The 24,464-nt window shown below is 31.8% G+C and overlaps 2 protein-coding genes and 1 pseudogene across 3 annotated transcripts; 1 reads left to right on the forward strand and 2 right to left on the reverse strand.

Moving 5' to 3' along the window:
• Positions 1-4,743: 4,743 nt before the first annotated feature.
• Positions 4,744-5,319, reverse strand: LOC120071480. Its single transcript, XM_039023791.1, has one exon. The coding sequence runs from the start codon at positions 5,126-5,128 to the stop codon at positions 4,916-4,918; it is 213 nt and encodes a 70-aa protein (XP_038879719.1). The 5' UTR covers positions 5,129-5,319; the 3' UTR covers positions 4,744-4,915.
• Positions 5,320-9,070: 3,751 nt separating this feature from the next.
• On the reverse strand, positions 9,071-9,921 carry LOC120071975 (annotated as a pseudogene).
• An 8,501-nt stretch (positions 9,922-18,422) lies between these two features.
• Positions 18,423-24,201, forward strand: LOC120071366 (CBS domain-containing protein CBSCBSPB5). 2 transcript variants are annotated; one of them, XM_039023609.1, is made up of 16 exons: positions 18,423-18,922; positions 19,108-19,273; positions 19,881-20,049; positions 20,152-20,284; positions 20,386-20,556; positions 20,633-20,711; positions 20,796-20,909; positions 20,992-21,058; positions 21,320-21,425; positions 21,529-21,587; positions 22,509-22,618; positions 22,699-22,832; positions 23,157-23,242; positions 23,339-23,428; positions 23,519-23,690; positions 23,945-24,201. In XM_039023609.1, the coding sequence occupies exons 2-16, from the start codon at positions 19,143-19,145 to the stop codon at positions 23,959-23,961; spliced, it is 1,638 nt and encodes a 545-aa protein (XP_038879537.1). In that variant the 5' UTR covers positions 18,423-18,922; positions 19,108-19,142; the 3' UTR covers positions 23,962-24,201. The 2 variants fall into 2 exon arrangements, with proteins under 2 accessions (XP_038879537.1, XP_038879538.1); XM_039023610.1 differs by lacking the exon at positions 23,945-24,201 and having other exon boundaries at positions 18,424-18,922; positions 23,519-23,919.
• Positions 24,202-24,464: the final 263 nt, after the last annotated feature.

The raw sequence follows: 24,464 nt of genomic DNA on the forward strand, positions 1-24,464 counted from the left end.
CAAAGAGTTTGTATAAGATCTAACCACAAAGTATTAACGTCTCGTTATATAACATCGTTCATGACAAAGACTTCACTTCACTAGGATGACCATAGGTAACATGACCTCAATCCTGAGTGAGTTGGGAACTCCTGCCATTGAGGGCGGTCATTTGATTTGTATAGGTGCGAGTGGCCAGGTCGCCGATTCAAACCTACCATTTTGGGGATTCATCTGATTTGGGAGCTGGGAACTCAGCTACACAAGATGGAATTCATTCTTTCCCCGAGGCAGGGGTAAGTAGATAGATAGCTCCCTTAAGGGCTGATTCCAGGGCTTGAACGATGTGGTGCCACACACCTTCTCTTGGCCCGAGAAGTGTTCACACATAGTTTGACTATGTTGTATTGTTCATTAGAGAAATCAGTGGTACTTAAGGAGTGAGATGTAACTACAAGGGCAAAACGGTAATTTGACCCAGCTGTACTTACGAGCATCTATGAAGGGTCATCGCACTCATGATTGGTTATATCCGATGGACACAGAAATATATCTGTGGTAAGAAGAGTTCAGCTGTTGGTCTTTAGTGAAATGCCTGACAGTTAACGGATGGTGGATCTCGTGTCTAAAGAGCTTAGTCAGCTATTTACGGACCGTTGGAGCTTCAAGCCACAAGTCCATTAGGTCCCCTAGGTAGCTTGGATAAAGTCGAGAACCAGTGTTTGGGTTAATTTGAAATGTTCAAATTGACAAGAGGAAGTTCGATTATATATGATATAATTGGACTGGATAATTATATATGATATAATTGGTTAAATGTATGAGATACATTATTTTGGAGGAAATTAGATATAAATATGATTTATATTAAGTAGAGGAGAAAATACTATAGTAGATATGTGATATCAAACTATAGGTTAAAAGTATAATATGATTATATTTATTATTATTTTAGTTGGTTAATTATATGATAATTAACCCAAAAAACACGTTTGAACGTGGGTTAGTGGGGCAACGTCGATTATTGTAACTGATGAAATAAAAATGAAATTGTTTCATTTTGAATGGTGCGCGAAGTCGTCGTCCAAAAAGATCAAGAGACCGCGCTGGTAGAATAGTAAACGATTGCTTAAGCATTTCAAGAGCCTATACGATAGTCACTCTCCGCCTAAACGATCGTCTACCTCCGCCTAAACGATTGCACATTATTTCCTATACGATCAGATAGCTTCTCTAAACGATCGTATAGCATGCCGATTTTGTTAAACGATCGTATACCGTTTCCTAAACGATCGTTCAGTAAATCCTACACGATCATGTAGTGCCTCCTAAACGATAAGCATCGTGCTATGCAATAGTGCCTTTTTCCCTTCCACTTGCTTATCGCCTATACGATCCGTGTTTCCTCCTTCCTCTACCAAATTCACCAAAGACCACACTTTGGGTTCTCACTCTGAGAATATCCGGGGCTCTTTTCTGGTGTTGTCGTCCCCGCGGCATTCATGTTCATGCGGTTGTTCGTGCTGTTGTAGTCGACGTTGCTGCTGGGCATTGGTTGATCAGGTGGAGGGTTCCGTTGCGTTGAGTTCCGAAGATTGAAGATTGTCTTCAACTAGTATGGAACTCTCTCCTTTGTTATATCTTGTTCATAGCACGCCATTAATTAAGATTTGTTTGCATAATTGTATGTTTAAATGTATATTGTTGTATTTTGGTCACAGTGAGATCGGAGCGATCCGAATGCGCTCATGGAACTCTTCAGTAAGAGTTCCTTCAACTTAACTACCCGAGAACTTCACTTCATGATTTAACTTAGAATTTCTCAAGCTTAACACTTAGAGAAAATCCCATTATTATTTCATTCCTTTACCAAGTTCCACACCTATATCATAAGGATTAAAATTTACTAAGTATCTTAAAGCATACAACACCAAAATTAACTTCAAAGTATAGATGCTTAGGAACTCAAGTTCTAGGGTTTAAAATTTACCTTGCCCTTAGAAGAACTTCGTCTTCAAAATTCAGTTGAACGTCCTCATAGGAAAAGATGTGGGTATATGCTTCTCATCTGAGCTTCTGTTTGCCAAATGGCCTCTTCCACTTCATGATTGTTCCACAAGATATTTACTAAAGTAATAGTCTTGTTTCTAACATTTGTTCTTTCTTGTCCATGATCTGAACTAGTTCCTCTTCATATGTCAAGTTCTTCTTCAGCTGAACTGACTGTGGTTAAAGAATATGAGATGGATCTGGAAAATATTTTCTCAACATTGATACATGGAATACATCATGTATTCTGGACAGCTCTATTGGCACTTCTAATCTGTAAGCTGATGGTTCAACATGTTCTATAATCTTATATGGTCCAATATACCTCGGACTTAGCTTCCCTTTTCTACCGAAGCGTAATACACCTTTCAATGGAGATAACTTAAGAAAGACCTAATCTTTGACATCGAACTCTAATTTTCTTCATCACTTGTCTGCATAGCTCTTCTGATGATCTCGAGCTACCTTTAGGCTTTCCCTGATCAACTTAATATTCTTTGAGATAGCTTGGACTAACTCTGGCCCTATCATCTTTCTTTTTCCTACTTCAGTCTAGCACATTGAAGTCCTACACTATCTCCCATACAATGCCTCATAAGTTGTCATTCCAATATTGGAGTGGTAGCTACAGTTTTAGGAAAATTTCATCAAAGGAAAGTGTGTACCCTAACTACCTTTGAATTGTAGCACACATGCTCGTAACATGTCCTCTAATGTCTGTATGGTCCTTTCTGGTTGACCATCTGTTTGAGGATGAAAAGCTATATTGAAATGAAGTTTAGTTTCAAGAGCTTCCTTCCAATCAAAGTAACATTTACTCTTGACAAGTTAGCTAAGCTTTATATGGGCAAGATTGTAAGTTATGGGCTTCCCAGCTCACTTTTTCAAAATGTTTTCCTTCCCTAGGTAGCGATTGGGTTCTCGATACCTAGCTTACAACTATCAGTCTACCATAAAACTATGAGAAGATTTAGATAGACCAAGAAGTCCTTAGGTCTATACTAAGTTTGAAGTATTTTGTATTCATGTACATAAGAGCAGAAAAAAGGTAGAGACCTAAGTCTATAAATATGTCAGTGAGTTTGCTGAGTATGAGCTTTGGTCTATCAATAATTATACGAAGTTTATCATGGACAACCTAGCTATGTTATTATCTGAAGTTCATGTTGCCTCTATGGCTTATGCTTGGGACATCTGGATATACATACATATATACATACATACTTACTTATTTGTTTATTAGATTATGCAAAAACGAGGAGACAGATTACAGGTACTAAATGAGCAGTAAATGTCATAAGAGGGTTGACATCTGTTGTCTTCACATCTCTTTCCAGATTAATAGGGTGTCTTGGGAGAGGGTGTGACAGGAAATCCTAAAAATTAGATAAATGGTAATAATCATTTAAACCACTCATTGTTACTGATAAACCCAAGTGATGCAACAATAATTGATGATGTATGAGGACAAATTTATCGATATGATTTTTTATTCCATTTAGTAGTAGACCAGAAACCCTAAAAATTGGGTAAATGGTAACAATCATTTATACCACTCACCATCACCGATAAACCCAAGCAGTGCGACGATAATTGATGACTTGTGAATTGCAAATTTTGGAAAATCAAACAAAATTATCAACAAAAAAAAATGTGCATCCCACTCAATATTCAAACACAATTCGATTGATCATCCTACACCTTTCATTCATATTACATTACTTCATTACGGATTTTCAATGGGAGACCACGTATTAGGAAAATTGTGGGACACCAGTAAACACAATCAAACGTAAAAGATGAAATAGATCCCACTTTTCAAATTACCGACCTTTACGATTGAGAAGTGATATTAGATATGAAAATGAGAGCAATTCATGATAAGCTTCTCCAATGAAGATAATTAACCATCAAATTCCCATACATGATAAAACTCCCCAAACGGCTCTCTCGTAGAATTCCCATACATCATAGAACTTTGCTACAACATCAAATTTCACTAAACTTTTTTTTCTCACTTTGTTTGGTTAATTAACCTCAAATTAAATAATCTTCTCACTACGCGCCATGGAGAAAATATAATATATAAATATGTTTTTAGAATTTTTAGCATGTAAATATGTTTCTTGAATTTATAGTAAAAATACTCCATAGATAAGATTAAATTTAAAATTATTAAAATGATCTGAACATAAAGTTGGACAATTGACTTAGTTGGAATAATTTTTAACCTAAATAAAACCACCACCTTGTTCAATATATATGGAACGAAAATAAAAATATTTTTAAATATAAGAAAAAAAAAAAATGGCTTCATCATCCATGATAGGTATTGATATGATTTATTTTCTTATAGATGAAAAGAGTATTATTTTTATTTATTTATTTATTTAGGCAGAAGATAAAGATATATATATAAATAAGAAAAAAAGAAAAATCGAGGCGCAAATGTGGGCCCGGCGTCTATTGGGTGCAAGCCACCGACCAGACGCGGTGGCCTACAGGGCATCTTCAACGTCGAGACCGAACGGACGAAAAAGGAAGAGGAAGAGGATGAAACAGTAAAAGCACGTGTTAATGGTTGTAAAACCCATGGGAATCGTATCTCGGAATCCTTTTGTTTCAAAATCATACTTCGACTTCGCATTTGAGTCGAATCGGAATCTTTTCCCCTTCTTCTCCTCTACCTTCGTACCAAATACCCAACAACAACCATTCAATTTAAGGATCTCGTTTCAAATTAAACCAATTTTACATTGAAACCCCAATGATACAGTATCAATCACAAGTCTCGTAACAACAACCGATAAATTAGGAAAAGAAAAAAAAAAAGCCAATAAAGAAACGTACAGATAACAGGGGCATAAATTAAAGAGAAGAACAGAGTTTAGCCAGTGTAGATATGAACGCCGATGGCGATGAGGAAGATAGTGATGAGGCCGAAGAAGATGACGGCGTGGACTAAAATGGAAGCCCCACTTGTTTGCATGTTCCCAAATTCAACGACTCGTCCTGATCTGGCTGGGATCTGAAAGAGGAGGCCAGGACTGAGCAGCACGAACAGCACCACCGCTATAACCACCGGCCCCCAATCTGCCATTTAGTCTCTAAAATTAAAACCACAAAGAAAGTGAGATTTGGCTTTGGCGATAGGGATGGGGTTTGGCTGGATAGAAGGTTTAAGAAGGGAAGCTGTGGAGTGGAGTGGTTTTGGAAACTTGAAAGCGGGACAGCGATTCGACAACTGCGTTGATCTTGATGCTTCACGTGGACGGATGAGCCTCCCCCATTTTTCCGTTTCCCCTTTATTTATTTTTTCTGTCATCCTCTCACAAACTTTATGACCTAAATATAATATTTTGCTCTCTGTTTTTTAATTTTGGTAAACAATTGTATCAATTCTATAAGTTTTTCGCATCACTTTTAAGAATCCAATTTATATTGTAAATTTGGGAACCGATTTTAATATTTATGGGCTCAATTTTATGTTATTACATATCACTATTTTATGGAGATTTTTACCATTTATCATTTTTTATTAAAAAAAACACCAATAAATTAAGGATATAAAGTAAAGACAAAAATCTAATCAATTTTAAAATATTAGTTAAAAAACACATGCATATACACGTGAAATCTTGTAGTCTTTATTAAAAAAATTAAAATAATGTAAATCATTTTTTGTTTGTAATTACCCAAAACTTTTAAGAATTAGAAAATGTAACAATTTTTATTTTCATATTTTCATATGATTATTTTTTTTCATAAATAAATTGTTCTACATTGTAGAGTACTAAACAAATTTTATTGTAAGTATTCCTGGAAAAGGGTGATAAAAGATAATTTTACGAAAAACTAAGAATTAAATAGTAAGATATTAGGTTCTATAGTTCCATAAAATTTTGTAGTTTTAATTTAAAGTAACTAAAAAATGTTTAGTTTTTATTTAAAGATCATTTTATCATAACTAAATAGTATTTGAAGTTTGTTTTAATCTTCATGAAATATATGGAAAAGTTTAAAGTAACTAAAAAATGTTTAGTTTTTATTTAAAGATCATTTTATCCTAACTAAATAGTATTTGAAGTTTGTTTTAATCTTCATGAAATATATGGAAAAGTTGATTACAATATAGTTTAAAAAATCAAGATAAAATTTTAATTTTAAAATAATTAGTACAATACATGTGAAATTTTAATTTGAAGTTTAATAATTTCTTTTGGAATTCAACGATCTCAATTTTCTTAACTATTTTAGGATTTATATTCTAATTTTTAAGTAAAAATTCAATATTCTTAAAAAAATTGTGCATGTGTATATAGTTTAAGTCTCCCAACTTTTATGTATCAATTTATTTTATTTACTTTCATACTTGTCTCTTTAAAAGATCCTGTATTTTTTTCCCCTCAATTTCAACTATATAAACATGATTTTGTCCTAACTAAATAGTATTTGAAATTTGTTTTAATCTCCATAAAATTATGAAAGAATTTAATGCAATATAATTTAAAAAATCAAGATTCTATTTTAATTTTAAAAGACCAATATAATACATGTAAAATTTAATTTGAAAATTAATAATTTCTTTTGGAATGAAGTAATCTCAATTTTCTTAACTATTTTGGAATCTTTATTCTAATGTTTACATAAAAGTTCAAGATTATTAACTAATTTATGCATGTGTATAAAAATGGAGGGAAATTCTTATAAATAAAAAATCTAAAAAATATTTACACTTTATAGCAAAAAGTTACAAAAGTGTTTTGTTGCTATAAAGTATAAATATTTTTAAATATTTTTTAATATTTAAAAAGATCTCTATAATTTAAATCTCCGAACTTTTTATATATTTAATTTACTTTATTTACTTTTATACTTGCCTCTTTAAAAGATATTGTATTTTTGTTTTTTTTTTTTTTTTTTTTTTTGTTCTAAATTTTAGCTATGCAAAATATTCTTTTAATTAAGAACATAATCAAACAATTTATTTTTTTTCTGTTATATCTACATTTCACACCTATACGAGAAGAAGCATATGTTCGATGTATAACCACCACCTTCTAAATAGTCACATTCCATTTGCATTATTTGGTGCTCATCAAACACATACTCTCAAAGATTTGTATCCACCAACAACAATTGCACCTATTCTATGTAAAACTTTAATTTTGAAATATATAAATATAATTTGTGAATTTAAAATTAGAAGGTCAAATCTATTTTATTATTAATGGACACCTACACTCGAAAATGCTCATTTTATTGACAAAGAGTAATATAAGAATTCAATAAAAATAAAAATGCAAAATAGGTATATAAAAATTATCCCCTTTTATAAATAGAATATTGGGCAAAAAAAATGTAAATATGAATATTAACATATCATTGCAAATATCTAGTTATGTGTAATGGCTTGGAATGCAAGAAAATCCTATCCATATACATTGGTTCTTTGCCTTTGCGAAAAGGTGCAACTAAAGAAACATACAAAACAACAACAACCAATTCATTACTCCAATACCTTTTAAAACATTCACAATGTCGTATATTATTTCCTCTCAACACCTACACAACATAAGTTATAAAAATTCGTCCAATTAGCCAAAGTAAAAATTCCACAACCATTAACATTTTCTCCAAAATGTAATTTGAACAAAAGTAAAATAGAGGGAAAAAGAATATGGAATTATCGTTTTGAAATTCAACTTTAATTTTTCATTTTGGAATTGTCATTTAGTCGTATCAATGCATAAATTGTAGAGTCATGTGTGTTTCGATCCCATTTCAATCTCTGGTAAAATAGTTACTTATGAACAAGTTACAAAATAAAATGCTACAAAGATTTAAATTTAAAAATAAAAAAAAAGAAAAAAAAAAGAAAAAAAGAAAAAAGGTTAGGGTGGTTATCGTAGAAAGGAAGAAGTCTCTTTGCATAAGTGTGTTCGATAAAAGAGTTTGATTGGTGAGGTATCTACCAGTAAGATTTTAACCGAAGAGATATAATAACAACATTTTAAAAATTGTAAGGGTAAAAAAGAAAGAGAAAAATTCTCTCCTTATTGCTTTTTTCAATATAGTATATATTTAGATAGAATGATAATTTAAGTTTTATCTAATTTTCATTAATCCACCTCGCTTATAACTTACCACTTTCTCATTTTGAAAAATATTAGTTATCTTTGAAATTAAAAGTGCATTATATTGCGACATTCATTCAGATTCATATTTTAGTTTATTATTAGTATTTAATATTGACATTTGGTAGAGTAGTTAGCTCAAAATAAAAAGAGGAAATAAGAGGAAACTGAACAAAGAAAACAAATAAACATTGCAAAAGAAAAATTACTAATAATAATATTGAAACTAAAGCAATACAACGCAGCTAGATATCACAAAAACATGGAATATCTTAACAAAGTAATAGCAATTAGTTAATTGATAAGGTAGAGAGCAGCAGGCCTTTTTTCGTTCAGAAAATAATTTAGCATATCTAATCATAGTTTGTTGATTAGTTTCTAAAAATCCAAAATCTCCACGAATCCCCGTCTCCAAATTCACTTTTGAAATCTTTTTCTTCAACAGGTTTTTCCTAATTCTCGCAAGATGATTCAGATTCCTCTCTGTTGTCCCATCCACCGAAGAAACATCATTACTCTTTAAACTATCGTCTTGAATTTGAAGGTAGTTATTCTTAGAGTGATAAACTTCAAGAATCTCATCAAGAAATAAATCTACCAAATCAAAACTTGCGTAAGAAAATCCATCAATAGTTAGATTCAACCACTCTAACAAATCTCACTCTGCTTTCTTTGTCGTGTATTTATACATCTCCTCTCTTGACGACTCTATCCCTATAGATATCACTAAAAATTGCAACGAAGACGACTACTATCTCCTTTATTACTTCGGAAATCGTCAACAATGTTTGTCAAGTAATTGTGAAAAAACGAGCACATTTTTTAGAAATTACGAAGGAAAAAGATAATTTTTTAAATAAATAATATTTGAAACTTATGAATTAAGTAAAACTAAAACATACAACTTATGGGTGATTGAAGTGGTGCGTCGGAAGATATGTAGGTGCTGCTGAAGTTGAGATACATATATCTGATACCAAGGCGTCTAATAAAGGATTTTTCTTTAGTTGTGTGTCACTAAAAATTACATTAATCTAACAATTAATTACGAAAAATTAAAATTTGGACTAAAATTAAAGATTTTAACTAATTTAATTAATTACACTAACCTTATAAGTGAAGATGATGGTTGACTAGAGGAGTTTAATGTCGAATGTTGGGATAACCACATTCGTAAGAATTTGGTGCAATATTATTCTTCCGAGTTTCTCCCTAATGATCTTATGGAGATACTGTCTGCTGTATTTTGATCCTATCAATTTCTTGAGTGTCAATGGTATCCATCTAGCATTTAAATATGATATAATTAAATTTATCTTAATTCATCAATTTTATTTATTTTTTTTTAAAAAAAATAAAACCGTCTTGGGGGAAAGTTTTATGACAATAGTTAAGGTAAAAATCCTTAATATCTTTAGTAGGAAACAAAGGTCTGTTGTTTTCATTTGGTATAGTTAACATTGTTGGGACTAGTCCGTCGGTGCTTATTCTGGCAGTCACGTTGAAGTAATTTGCATAATTCTTGCTTCCCCTCCATCAAGTTTCTGCATATTTAAAATTTAAAAAAAAATAATATAATATATAATAGATAATTAGATTGTTATAAAAAATTAAAATTTTAGAATTAACGAAGCACCTGAAGTTGGGACTCAAAAAAGGAGAGGATAGTGGCGGCAATGAGGCCTCAGATTCCATCGCCGTCGATGCTCAAAGTAGTAATGAGCTTTACAGAAGAAGATGAAGCTGTCGTGTTCATAAACTGTAATAAATTTGGATAATAATGTGTGTGGTTTAAATTTGAGAATGGGATTTTGTGTAATCCACAAGCAAATATATATAAAACACACTTCCAGCAATAGATTTTCCTTAATTGGCAGCACAAAATTTTCCTTTTTTATGTTAAGAATTTTGTTTCCAGTAAAATATTCTAATCTATAAAACTATACATGTACTAAATTTTTAAACGTTTTTTTTCTTCATACAATTTCGAAGATGGAATGTCTTTTTTCTTACCAATTTCAAATATGGATAAATTGTTCAGCTATGATAATTTTCATTACCAATTTCAAATACCAACAGCTACGACACAATTTTTATTACCAATTTTTTTAGAAAAAGGTTTAATATAAGGACTAAGTGTTATAAAGAAATAATACTAAATTTTAGCTGATAATTTGGTGAATCTTTAGTTTACATTTCACATTGGAACGTACATGGATTGGGTTGGATTGAGGGTGTTTTTTTGGACCAATCCAAAGAACCTAAATAAAATCTCTAGGTTGGGTTGAGTTGTTGGGTTATAATTTGTTTTTTTCTTTTTAATTAAAAATATATAAATTTATATACAACACATGACTAATAACTAAAATCTTATAAAATTCAAATATCTAAGAAATTTATTGCAAACTTCAAATAGACACAAATATCATAACAATTTTAAAAGAAAAATATTTAAAATTCACAAGTTAATCAATATAAAGTAACCAAATTTTAAACAAAGAAAAATATATATAGTATATTTTATTTATATATATATAATTCGAATTGGGTTGGGTCAACCCAACTTTTTTAGCGAGACCCAATCCAACAAAAATTGAAGAAGTTTAATCCAACCCAACCCAAAAATAAAATTAACCCAACCTAACCTTTATATTTTGGATTACGTAGTCCGAATTGTTCGGATTGTCGGGTTATTTGAACCCTAATTTCACGAATATTGTATTAAGAAGAAAAAACTAAAGTGAAGTTGAAATAATTTTCTAGTTGATTTTGATAAGTTAAAAAATGAATCTTTATTTGATAATTCAATGAATTATTTATTTTTTATCCTTTATAATATTCAATCTTGCATAATACTTTGTTTTTCGATTTATTCCATGATGTGTGAGTCGGTGAAAAATGTTAAATTGAAAATTAATATTTATTTGACAGTTAAGCAAGTTAATGAAAAATGTCAAATTGAAAATGAATGATGATAAAGAAATCTTTTTTTGACAATTTAGTACCCATAACTTTGATCTCATTCAAAAGTAATATTTTCTTGACGAATTTAAAACTTTTAAAAATTAATTGATTTATAAGAGAGAGATTTGAATTTTTTATCTAATGAAATTCTAGATCTTTAGTTTTTTTTAAAAAAAAAAATTATTGCATGAATTTTAATAAATATATCAAAGCTCAACTATTTCTTTATAATTTTAAAACTTCAACAACTAAATAATTACAAACTTCAAATTCCAAACTAAAATAAAATATATGAAAATTTTACTTTTTTTTTAGTCTCAACGCTTTGAAAAATAGGTTTTTTTTATCGACAAATTTTCAAAATATTAAAATTAGACCATCAAACTTACAAAATTTATCATAATTGCAATTACACTCTCAAATTTTTAAATGTAGCAATTGAACCAACAATTTTTTATAAAGGTTAAAATTTGATATTCAAACATACAATAATTGTAAAAATTGAACCATCAATCTCAAACTTACAATATTTATCAGACTTGGTTGATCGATCCATTACTTGAGGCTTCTACATCTTCCTTTTAATATGTGTATTTCTTTATTTGACTTCCCGATTTCGTTTGAATTTGGGCTCACTCATCAACTGTAAGTCTCATCCAACATAAAAACGAAATCAGAGCATCAAGATAGGAATCAATACCAAATCAACTTTAACTTGATCCAATAAGCTACAACACACATCTTCCTCTGTCCTTTCAATTCCCCTGTTGAAACTTTCTTTATTCCAATTTCCATGTTCAGAGTTGGGGAAAAGGAATATTTTTAAAAAGGACTATTTTTCATTATTAAATCAAGTCCGACAATAAATTTCAAAAGTAAACTAAACCTCTCCACATTTGATATATATATATATATTCCTTTTGGAAAAACATTACTTTTAACTATAAACTTCAAAAGTATTAGAATTTTAAAAATATATTCAATTCTAGCTCACCTACTCATTTTAATAATAATAATAATAATTAAAAGGAACACACGCACACACAATCCAAGAATTCTTCATAAATTCATTGATTTCAATAAAATATATTTTTACAAAAAAATAAACTTTTTTTTAATGAATACTTTGGATGAGAACTTATAAAAGGATTAAAATTGCAGCCGTGGTTTAAGTTTCGACTATTTTTAAATATAGAAAAATAAATCAAAATATTTATAAATATATCAAAATTTTAGATGATAGACTATAATAGATTATTATTTGTGTCTATCGGATAGATTATGATATTTTGCTATTATTTGTAAATAATTTCAACAGTTTTGTCATTTAAAATAATTTTTCTTTAAGTTTAGAATTACAATTCATGAATTTGAAAATTTATGGTCCATATTGATGCAACCCAACAAATTTAAGCTCAAAATTGATATTTTCTCTATTTATTGCTGTTAAATGTATATATGTATATATAAACTCATGGACCATGAAGATAATCTAAATTATTTGCCGAACTTTGAAAAATTTTGTTTTAATGTAACAATCCAACTTTCTAACCACCTAATATGGTTGTTACTTCATGCATGCATAAACTTGTAAAAAATATATACATTTAAAATAAGAAAATTGAAATATTGTATTAAATAAATAATTCAAACAAAATTTCAGTTAAAGAATTCATATAATTTAAATCATGTTCCCTAAAATATAAATTTTAAATTTGGAAAAGATTAGTTGAAATTGAAAATCTTTTAACATCTAGATTCGGTCAAAAATCAAGTCCATGAAAAGAAAAACGTAAAACATGAAAGAGGCGTATAGTTTTCTAGTCCTGTTAACACTATGAGGGATGGATTCCTCTTGTTAGTATTCTTGCCCTTACTTGAATGACGTATAAACATAGGATGAGTATAAAATACCTAGCAAGTGACTTCATTAAATTAAGGGGATAACCTGTATCGCCTTAACTTGCATGTCTAGTGGCCTGATGGCACACCGTCAAATATGGAAAAGAAACATAGAACGTAAACATGTCGATTCATGCATGTCTAATGGCTTGATGGCGCACCGTCAAACATGAAGAAAAAAACATGGAAGTAAACTTGTTGGTTCAAGTATTTCTAGTGGCTCAAAGATACACCGTTAAAACATGATACTGGACCCATCGGTCTCCTGAAATAAAAACATGCATTAGATTGTCTCTGCTAGTCTATCATGCATCACATACATGAAATTCATAATTAATCCCACAACATAATTCATAACATGTCATATAGATCCAAATATGCTAAAATTTTCCGTAACATTCATAAACATAAAGAGTATCACAAATTTCAAATCATGCTTTTAAAATCCATTAAACAACTTGATAAATCTAAATTAGGATGCCTAATACCAAACTGTCACTTACCTTGAATTAAATCCGGAGAAAAGTTATCACGATAACCAACTTTAACAATTTACTATAATTAAATTCCACGAATGGATCGAAACAAGTTTAATTCCGCTAGAAAGCATCTCGAATTCCTCCAAAACGTACTCCAAACAAGCCCCAAATATTATGGGTAAACTACAAAATCTAGGATTCCGGCGAAGATGGCAGCAGGCCTAATCGGCGACCGACGGCGGCATCATCGGTGCGTGGCTGGGCACAGGCGGCGGCTGGCGGCGCAGCTGAGACTCGTGGAAGAAAGCAGCCGCGAAACAGCCGATAAGGGAAATACGCCAACGATCCACGGTGTTGGGCGGCGGTCGACGGCCGCGAAACAGCCGATAAGGGAAATACGCCAACGATCCACGGTGTTGGGCGGCGGTCGACGGCCGCGAAACAGCCGATAAGGGAAATCCGCAGCGGTGTTGACGTCGTGCGACTGGTCCACGCGAAGAAGGGATGCGCGACAGTGCTTTCACGAAGAAGATGAAGAATTTTCCCCTTTTTTTTTTTTTAACTTTCACGCTAACGGAGAACTTATTTAATTAGTTCTTTCTTGTTTCCATCATCCCTAGACACACCAAAAATATATTGGGTTATTTTTTACGTTGAGATGATATAGGATGTGGGATTTGAAGAGTTTCTAATATCTATGTGTTTTGGTGTGGAAAGTTGTTATGTTTGAGTTCATATGTCTGTGTTGGATCGACAGTTAGTGGAAGAGTTTAGGATCCATAAACACTTTAATTCATTTTGGAAACAATTTAATGAGTTTTAAGAATATAGCCTCCAAATAATCGGTTATGGGATGCAGCTCATTGGTTGAAGGAAGAGGTTGGTTTCTTTGTGAGTTATTTTGAAGATGAACATGAAAAATCTCATTTCTCATTTTTGTGTTTTTATTAATTTCCAAAATCTATTTTGATTTTAAAATTATATTTTATTTCTAAAATAAAAATTTATTGATTTTACAAATTAATTTCAAAATTAATTTTCTAATAAAATTAACAAATAATTATTTAAACAATTTAAATAATTCTAATTAATTTAATATCTAAAATTAAATTAATTTTTACACAAATTCATTTTTATATATTTAAATTATATTTAAATATATTTTTCCAATTCCGTTTGATTCTAATTTGAATTAATCGACTAAACTCATTAGATTAGGTTTTTCGTAATATTGATTAGGTCAAATCTCTGTTTTACCCCCAAAATTACATTTTGTTCCTAAGTTCTCACTGATCCCTAATGAACAATGATTTTGTGATTCAATCAACAAAACGAGTCCCTATCGGGCCAATGAGAGGGTGGGCCCACTTAAAGCAACAATCAATCTCTACTATCTCTAAAACGGATGGGAGTGAATTCCCTCTTGTATGTCCCCAACTATTTATCCAGTCTTACCCCTGAAATGGTAGTTTTATTGCGCCGATGTTGTCGAGCCAACCCTCACCTATACAAATTTATCCTGAATAAATAGGAGTTCATAGTCAGCTTAGGATTAATGTCAAGTTACCTAGGTCATCGCTTTGAAATAGTCAATCTTAAACAGTAAACAGGGTTATAAAGTAATAGTGACTCATTTTGTCGTCCAATCTTATAGAGTAATAGTGACTCATTTCGTGGTCCAATCTTATAAAGTAATAGTGACTCATTTCGTGGTCCAATCTTGTACAAACCCTTTTGCACAAGGACACCCCTACTCCTCATGTCCAACGTGAACGAATTAGGATCCCATCGTTTGTAGCACTTTACAACTCCTTGTAACAACTACAGACGGGCCATATCCAATAGTGTTACCAGAATAAGGTACCCAACCTTATTCATATACTATAGATCATTTTGACTATTTACTTGAACCTGATCCACCTTTATGTTTCCATATAAAGTTCAAGTAATTATCCAATAGTCCAAGGACTTTCAATTTTATTGGATTTCTATTTAAGCAATAGATCTATTCAATAACACCTTTACAACATGTGTTTGAGTGTGCATAGTTGTTATGTCTGAATTCATATATATGTGTTTGAGTGTGTAGAGCTTTTATGCCAGTGCTATCTGGTTTAGTTTTTGTACTCTATAATAATTTACTCGTATGAACACTATTTTTTAAAAAAAAAAATCTTATAATCCAATTATTGTATCCATCATATTTGCAAGAAGACATTGATTGCATTTTTTTTATTCTTTCCAACATCAATATATGGTATACAATCCAATTTTATATTAAAATAATTAAAAATGATTGCATTGATAATTTATATTAAAATAATTAACGATGATTATATTAATTACTGAAATTTATTAAATCTAAGTAATATATTTATATTTATCGATTAATTAAGCTATATTTTTATTGTTCAATATTCCAAAAATATAAATCCCACACTTTTGCAAGGTAACTTAGGTAACTTTAATATTAAGAAGCATGTAAACATTAAAATTAAATGAAGACATTGCAAATACTCATAAAAAAAATTAAAAAAAATATCAATACCAAAAATGTCAAACAGTCCGTGCAATAGATCCATTGTATAAGTAACACACCAAAAATAATAACACAAAAAAATACAACTGAAATAGAATATAGAGGAATACAAAAAAAAAAATAATGCACCAACTTCGAACTAATTGAATATTTCGTATTAGTTTGGGTTGCATAACAAAACAATAAAAAAAAAGTTAGAAAAAATCTATAAATACTTATAATGTAGAAGGATAACTAGTTCGGGAGAAGTACCTATGTTACTTTTATAAAGTATGATATAGATGGAGTCCACAGGTTGTTGGATCAAAACACAACGAGACACCTTACCACCCACCAAACAACCAAAAGTTAGAAAATCAATAATATGAAAATATCATAACCAAACATTAGAAAGTAGAAAATGACAAATCAAAGTTAAACAACTCACCGGATTGACAAAATAAATATTGGACAGTGGAAGCTTTAAGCAAATAGAGAATGACCAATGTTGTTATATAGAAAAAGTGAAAGGAGAATGGTGGTTGTTGAACATTAATAATAACCCAAAAAATATTTAAAAAAAGTGTGACTAGCCTAGAATATTAAGTTTACATCGTGAATGAACTTAAATCCAATTAATAAACTGGTTGAGTCATTAATAAAGTGGTTGAATGGGTAGTGGAAATACACAAGTGGAATAAAACCAGCAAACAATTAGAACAGTTATTACTAAAGTTGGTGGGTAGTTGAATAAATGAGGTAACTAATAATGCATAATATTGAAAACATGCAAAATACGCGAGTATGATCAAGTATGAACAAGTATGAACAAGTATGTTCGATCATGATCGAGTTTGAACAACCATGATTGAGTATGTTCAAGCATGATCGAATATGATTGAGTATGTTAAGTATGATCGAGTAGAACGATTGAGTATGGTCGAGTATGTTCAAGCATGATCGAGTATATTCAAGAATGATCGAGTAGTTCAAGTATGATCAAGTATGAACGATCAAGTATGATCGAGTATGATCAAGCATGATCGAATATGTTCAAGCACTGAGATGATATATGATACACGAAAGGAAAATGGCGGTGAGATACGAAACACGTTTCAAAAATGGGCCCACAAACAATTAAAATCGATGAGATGGGATAATGGGCCTCCAAACACTAAAATGATATATTAACCCATGATATACCATCTCATGTTGGGCCCTCAAACAATATTTATATGTGTATATATATCAAAACTCCTTTTCGTTTTCATAATTAAATTTCAATTTCCAATTATTCTCCTCTTCCCCTCTTAAACACCAAATCTAAATTCAAAATCAAAATATCAAATAAATCTAAATAATTCAATTAAATTCAAATTAATCAACGCGGTTTTACAATCATCTCAATTTGATTCCAAATTCATAAAATTAAAGGAAAATCAAAACTCAATAATATAAGATAATTAATTAGTTTTTTTTAAAACTCGAGACGTTACATTTAATTCTTGAAGTTTTTTATTACTAAAATTTTTAGATGGAAGAGATTGTATCGGCTCATACTTGTATTCTTCATTTCAATTCCACGATCCCGGATTTTCTCTCATTTCATTGAAGGGTTACTTATCGTATATATTTTTATTTTTGTTAATTGAGCAACAAATAAAATACACAATATAATGGCAAAAATATTTTAAGGATGTTTTAGTAAAAAAAGAAAAAAAGAAAAAAAGAAAAAAAGAAAAAAAGAAAAAAAGAAAAAAGAGTTTAAACTTGGTTAAATTAAATTTTTTCAAATTGGAGGTATAAATTATAATTGAAACCAATACATAGTATAAGAGTACTTTTTTCTACTGTTTAGCCTTTTTATTTTCATATATTGAGATTAATATAATTTGTCCTCTCACACACACATACAAACCCATTATCATATAACATGTTTTTAGATTAAACTATAAAATTTCTTCCTATAATTTGAGCTCTTGATTTTAATTTGATTGTTATAATGTTAAAAAAAACTTCTAATTATTTATATATTTTTTGGTGCAACTTATTATTTATATACGTTGTTTTTTCAGTTCAAGAAGGGAGAGATAAAATTATCGACATGATAATTAATGACTTTATGGTCACATAAACATAAATAATAGTAAATACATGGTATGTCTTTATATTGGCATGACTATGTCAGCAAGCTAGATAGTTTACATATTGCTAAGAAATTAATTAAAAAAAAAATGAAAATAGTATTATTATTTTTTCTGGCTACAATTTAAAAATATCGAATTGTAGATAGGAAATTGAAACTAACCTCAAAAATTAGAATAAAGCTTTTATAAATAAATTGATTAAATAAACGAAGGAAAATGGGAAAATCGTAACTTGAAGAGAAATCAATTTCTTTATTTAGCGCCAACCGGAAGCATTCCTCAGAAATATTATCTGTTATTTTTCAAGTTCAACTATTTCAGTTAGTTTTGTGGACGTGGAGGACTATGATTGGTCCACTCTCCCCATCCTCTTAAAAAATTCGATTTCTCCCATTTCTTTAGGTTTTCTCCTCTCCCTTCCCTCTCGTTTCGCTATCCCTTTCTTGTTCGCTCGACGGTCGGTAGTTTCTCCCGGATAATTTTTATCTTTCCGATAAGATTACCGACCGTTGCTACTCTATCTTTCTTTGAATTTTTGAAGTTTTCCGATCGATTATCGCCGTTGACCTCATTTCTCTGTTCACTTTTGGTGATTAATTTGCTCGCGCTCGCACGATTTGGGTTTAACTCTCAATATTTTGAATAATCTCTCTCTGAGGGCGTAGAATCTATGTTCAAGATTTTTCAATAGGGAAAAAAAAAAAAATTAAGGAGAGATTCAACGCTGAAGAAGAAGCGATATTTCAGGTTTTTAGATTTTCTTTTTATTTCGTTATTTCGATTCTATGCTTCAAAAACTGATAGATTGCTCATTAGAATTGAATCTTAATTGTTTACTATATTTTTTCCCGTCTGAATTGGGTTATGTTTCTTTTCTCATATTCAATTTTTTCACGTGAGATTGAACGAGCTTCGGTTGTAATGTTTTCAAGGTGTTATCTGAGATTGTGAAAACCATCGGGAAGAAATGACTAGTCAAGGCGGTTCTTCGAGAAGAAGTCTGTCCTTAACGAACATATCGTCTCAGGGCAAGAAGAAAACCCATGAGAACGGAAGCTCGGATGCACCGCGGAAGTCTCTTTCATCCTCTCGTTCATTGTAAATCGCTACTTCTAAATCCCTTCTCATCGATGCTCTCACTTATCCTTATTTTGTTATGCCTACACATACATCTTAAGTGACATGTTATTTATTTGAGTCCGTTTAGATTTTTTTTTTCGGTAAGTTTCAAAGCTGAAAGTTGAAACTTGTTTGAAGTTGCGTTTCTTCAATCAGATGATCTTCTAAAACTCTTCAAAGGTTTGCAGGAACCTTCAGAACAGCCCGGTTCCCAAATTTTTGGTGTGAAACTGCAAAATATAGTAGTTCATGTCATCAAGAATCTGTCTAGGCAAAATGGAATTGAAAATACATGAAACTCAAGTACTAATATTTCACTGCTTAACCTTTTAGAGGATTAACAGATGTACTTGAACGTTAGTATTCTGCTATATCATATGATTGCATCATGTATGCATTGTGTATATTTTCTTATTTTATCGTGGAACTTTTTGAGGGATTTCTTAATTTACTAGAATGGGAGTACTTAGCGATACCTTTCCTGGTTCAGTAACAATTTATAGGATATTTGTTGGATACAATTATTTAACTGGTAAAGTCAAGAGATATTAACCTGATTTCCATTCTCCATTTACGTTTGAAAAAGACAACTCACTGGTGAGCGTACGGTAAAACGATTGCGGCTGTCAAGAGCACTGACAGTTCCTGAAAGTACTACTGTCTCTGAGGCTTGTCGTCGGATGGCTGCTCGTAGAGTTGATGCTTTGTTACTGACTGATTCAAATGCTTTACTTTGCGGTATCCTCACAGACAAGGTTTAACATTGGCTTTCCTTTAGCCTTAAGGGTAAAAGTCCCCTTGCAACCAAAAAAAAAAAAAAAAGTTTTCTAATATATTTATGTTCCTTTTGATGGAAGGATATAGCAACAAGGGTTGTTGCTTGTGGCATTAATCTTGATGAAACACCTGTATCCAAAGTTATGACGAGGAATCCAGTTTTTGTTCTTTCTGATACCCTAGCCGTGGAAGCCCTCCAGAAGATGGTTCAAGGTTCGTATGATTCTGACAAGCACATTCACATTTTAATGTGCCGTGCTGTTTGGTACATGGTAGTGATTCTTGCTATGTGGGTCTGATATGTGTGTCTACAGGAAAATTTAGACATTTGCCTGTAGTTGAGAACGGGGAGGTCATTGCATTACTTGATATTGCAAAATGTTTATATGATGCTATTGCACGAATGGAAAGAGCAGCTGAAAAAGGAAAGGCTATTGCTGCAGCAGTTGAAGGTGTTGAAAAAAGTTGGGGAACCTCTGTTTCTGGTTAGTGGACTGTCATTTCCAATGGTATTAATACCTTCCAAAAACAACTCTAATTTGTGCTAACATTGATGACCAGGTCCTAATACATTTATCGAGACACTTCGAGAGCGTATGTTCAGACCATCTCTGTCTACTATAATCCCAGAGAATTTAAAGTAGGTAATACTTTTCTTGCGTGAAAGATATTTGGTCTTTAATGTTATCTGCATCGCATCTTTTATTGATGTTCCATTTTCCAGGATTGTTACAGTTCCACCAACAGAAACAGTTTTGATGGCCACGAAAAAGATGCTAGAACTTCGAGTGAGTTCTGCAGTTGTGACAGTTGATAACAAGCCACAAGGAATTCTCACGTGAGTACCATCATAAGTCTTCTGGACTTAGGATTTTATACTTGGATAAAATTTCACGTATCCTGTATTTAATATTTTTCAGGTCAAAGGATATTTTGATGCGATTAATAGCGCAAAATCTTCCACCAGAATCCACACTTGTGGAGAAGGTAATTTCTTTCAGCTAGCATGAAGTATAAAGGATAGTGCATTGCCTCCCCTCCTGTCTGTGCAGTTCTATTGGTTAAATTGAAAGGGGGCGCTGGTTTAGATTGGGGTTTGGGGCAGAGATAAATATGACAGAAATTGCAAGAAGATTAGATATTGGAGAAACACTACTCTGTATCATGTAAATTTTGTTTTAATCTCTTTGACGATGCAAGATATGTGTTCTTCAGAACTGAATATCACCTCTCTGTTTCATGTTTTAGGTCATGACTCCAAATCCTGAATGTGCATCAATTGATACACCAATAGTTGACGCTCTGCACACTATGCATGATGGAAAATTTTTGCATCTTCCAGTGGTAGATAGAGGTAACGTTTGTGTAATTGTAAATCCTAGGAACAAGAAAAGGTTTCATCTGTGAACATAAGCCTGTCATCTTTATTTCTGATGCTGATAGTTAATTGGCTGCAGATGGAAATGTTGTTGCTGTAGTTGATGTAATACATATCACCCATGCTGCTGTTGCTACGGTGAGTCCATTAATTTTTGGAACCTTATATTTGTTAGAACTGTTTGACTTTGCTTCTTGTTATTGCAAAAATAAAAGATATACTATGTTCGTGCTATATCACTTTCAAAGGGCTATTAACATATTACTGGAAGTGTAATGTCCAGATTATTAATCATGTTTTCCATGATAAGATTTGGAATTTGAGATCAGTGGTGTTGCTAGTTTCCGAATGGAACAGTTCTGATATACCAGTGAGCAGTGTAGTTTGAATAGTTAAGTTGGTATGGGTAAATATTAGACCTTCTGAATGTTCTTTGAGAAATTTTCTATATTATGTTGCTATAAGAATTGCTCTCATATATGTAGCAACTCAATGCCTTTCCATATATTATTTTTGTATTTAAATAGTCTTATTTTTTTTTTTACTCCTATAGTGTTTGCTGTGCTCTTTAATTTTAAGCTTAGTCAACTAAAATCGTCAAGATTCCCCCTCTAATTTCTTATGTTCTGCGCAAGCTCTAGCTATCACAATCTCCTCTTCCAGTTCGAAATCTTTGTAGTATGAAGGCTATGTTTTTCGCTTCTCTGAATTTTTTGATTTACAGCCTCAAGGGTTCGTTATATTGGTAAATATGTTATAGGCTCAAGGATTTAACCTAGTAGTCTAGTGTTAAGACCCTGTCAGCCATCTACTTTGAGTTTAACCTTGTGAACATTGATGGGTGAGGATTTTTAGGACTGACATACAAAACATTTGTGGACTCATTTAAAGTCATAAACCAATGAGCGTCTGGCAGGGAGAAGAAATATTTAAATTTTTAGAAATTAATATAGAATATTAGTTGTGCTTTGAACAACGTACTTAAATTTATTGGAGCTCTTTAATCTGTGATTGTGATTTGTGAAGATTCACGTGACTTGTGCATTCCTTCGTGATTAGGTTGGAAATGCATCTGGAGTTAGCAACGAGGCTGCAAGTTCCATGATGCAGAAATTTTGGGATTCTGCCATGGCCTTATCACCAAATGATGATGACGATGAATTGCATAGGTTGTGACTGTCAAATAGTTATGCGCTTACATTTTTGCTGCAGTTATTTAGTTATCTCACACGTTTGTGTGATATCTCAGTGAAGGTTCAATGAAATTGGCTTCCGAGGAAACGGATACTGGAAGAACTCTTCCCTTTCCATCATCTGGAATGTCAAATACTTTTTCTTTTAAACTTGAAGATAGGAAGGGCCGGATGCATCGATTTTCTTGTGGTACGTTTCTCATTCTATTTTCATTATCATCAATCCAAATGTGCAAGTTATGGATGTATTTTCATGGCTCTTTGTGGCACTTGATTATTCCCAAATGCCAAATAAGGTTACATTATCTGTATTTTAGTAATCAACTTTGATTGGCAAGACCGTGATGGATGGCTAAACATGTTTTCCCAGAGCGATAATGGCTAGAAACAAACATTATTCCTTTTGTTCCTTCGTGTCTTTGTAGCTAGCTTTCCACATTCATTGTTAATATCAACATTAACATCCATTTAAGTGGGGCTGACTGGATTTCTTTGTCGTTTTATCTGAGATAAGATACTCGGAGTTTAACAGATGTTATAACAGCAATCCTTCAGAGAATTGGCGAAGATATTGACCGCAACAAACTGCCTCAGATTTTGGTATGCACTCGGACCCATATTACCGGTCTCTTTATTTGGCTTCACAATTTTGAGTTTCCTAAATAACAGAACTTATTGATGGCCCACATTTTGTAGTATGAAGATGAAGACCACGATAAAGTTGTTCTAGGATCAGACAGTGATCTTGCAGCAGCTGTAGAGCACGCAAGGTTGGCTGGGTGGAAGGTACTGTATTGGATCATTATTTGTGAATGACAATTTATCGAAGAAAAGAAATGGTTCAACTGAAGAAAAAGACATGTTGGTTTTGCACAGGGTCTGAGATTGCATTTGGAATATCCAGGAAGTCATGGTCGTAGAAGGGGTTCTGGTGCAGCAAATATGGATTATGCTCAAAGAGACGCATGGGCGTCGGCGTACAGTGCAGTTGCAGCTGGAGCCGCACTTGTTGCCGGGTTAGGCGTGTTAGCATACCTGAGAAGATCTGGTAATTAATCAATAAAATTCATACACATTTTATTCAATGATTATGGTCCGAGTAACCTCCGAAAGGAGGACCCCTTTGTTGGGACCGGTTGGAATAGCATCGGTGCTTGTGCTTATAATCTGTTTTTCATTGGAAAAGTCATAATTTTATGAAGGAAAAGTTAAAATTTTGGGATTGTTGATTTGATGCATGAAAGAAATGCATTCCATTCCATTTGCTGCTGCCAGAATTGATATGTGTTAATGTTTCTGAAGGTTTTGCAGCTCCATGAATTCGTGATCTTGTGTATGTGAATCAACTTTCTACACTCCATTCATAATTATATAGTCTCAGCAGTACACTGCTTGCTTGATTTTCTATATGATTGTTGATGTAATACACAAAACAAATGAGAAAAAAAAAAGAAGCAAAAAAAGAAGGGAAAAAAAAAGTTGATGATCGATGTCATTACGCACTTAGGGCCACAATGGCTGAAGAAATATGATTACTTCTGTCGGTGCTTTGGTGTGAAGGGCCCTCTGTTTTTACTGCTTTTTAACTTTTTATTGTCTTGGATAAGACAAATTTTGTGAATGGCATCGTCACTAACTTTAACCAAGTTCGGTATATATATATATATATATATATTTATGAATTTTATGAAAATTACTGTTAATTGTACTTCCCAAAACNTATATATATATATATATATATTTATGAATTTTATGAAAATTACTGTTAATTGTACTTCCCAAAACGTAAAAAAAAAAAAGAACTCCCATGAACCCATTGTCG

This window comes from Benincasa hispida, chromosome 2 (assembly GCF_009727055.1).
Source record: "Benincasa hispida cultivar B227 chromosome 2, ASM972705v1, whole genome shotgun sequence".
Lineage (NCBI taxonomy): Eukaryota > Viridiplantae > Streptophyta > Magnoliopsida > Cucurbitales > Cucurbitaceae > Benincasa > Benincasa hispida.

What these genes read in the sequence shown, in the direction of transcription:
- LOC120071366 (XM_039023609.1), top strand. Translation starts at nt 19,143, where the DNA reads ATGACTAGTCAAGGCGGTTCTTCGAGAAGAAGTCTGTCCTTAACGAAC. An exon ending in CCCATGCTGCTGTTGCTACG is followed by an intron (nt 21,588 to 22,508) that starts GTGAGTCCATTA and finishes CTTCGTGATTAG; the next exon opens with GTTGGAAATGCATCTGGAGT. An exon ending in ACAAACTGCCTCAGATTTTG is followed by an intron (nt 23,243 to 23,338) that starts GTATGCACTCGG and finishes CACATTTTGTAG; the next exon opens with TATGAAGATGAAGACCACGA.
- LOC120071480 (XM_039023791.1), bottom strand. Translation starts at nt 5,128, where the DNA reads ATGGCAGATTGGGGGCCGGTGGTTATAGCGGTGGTGCTGTTCGTGCTG.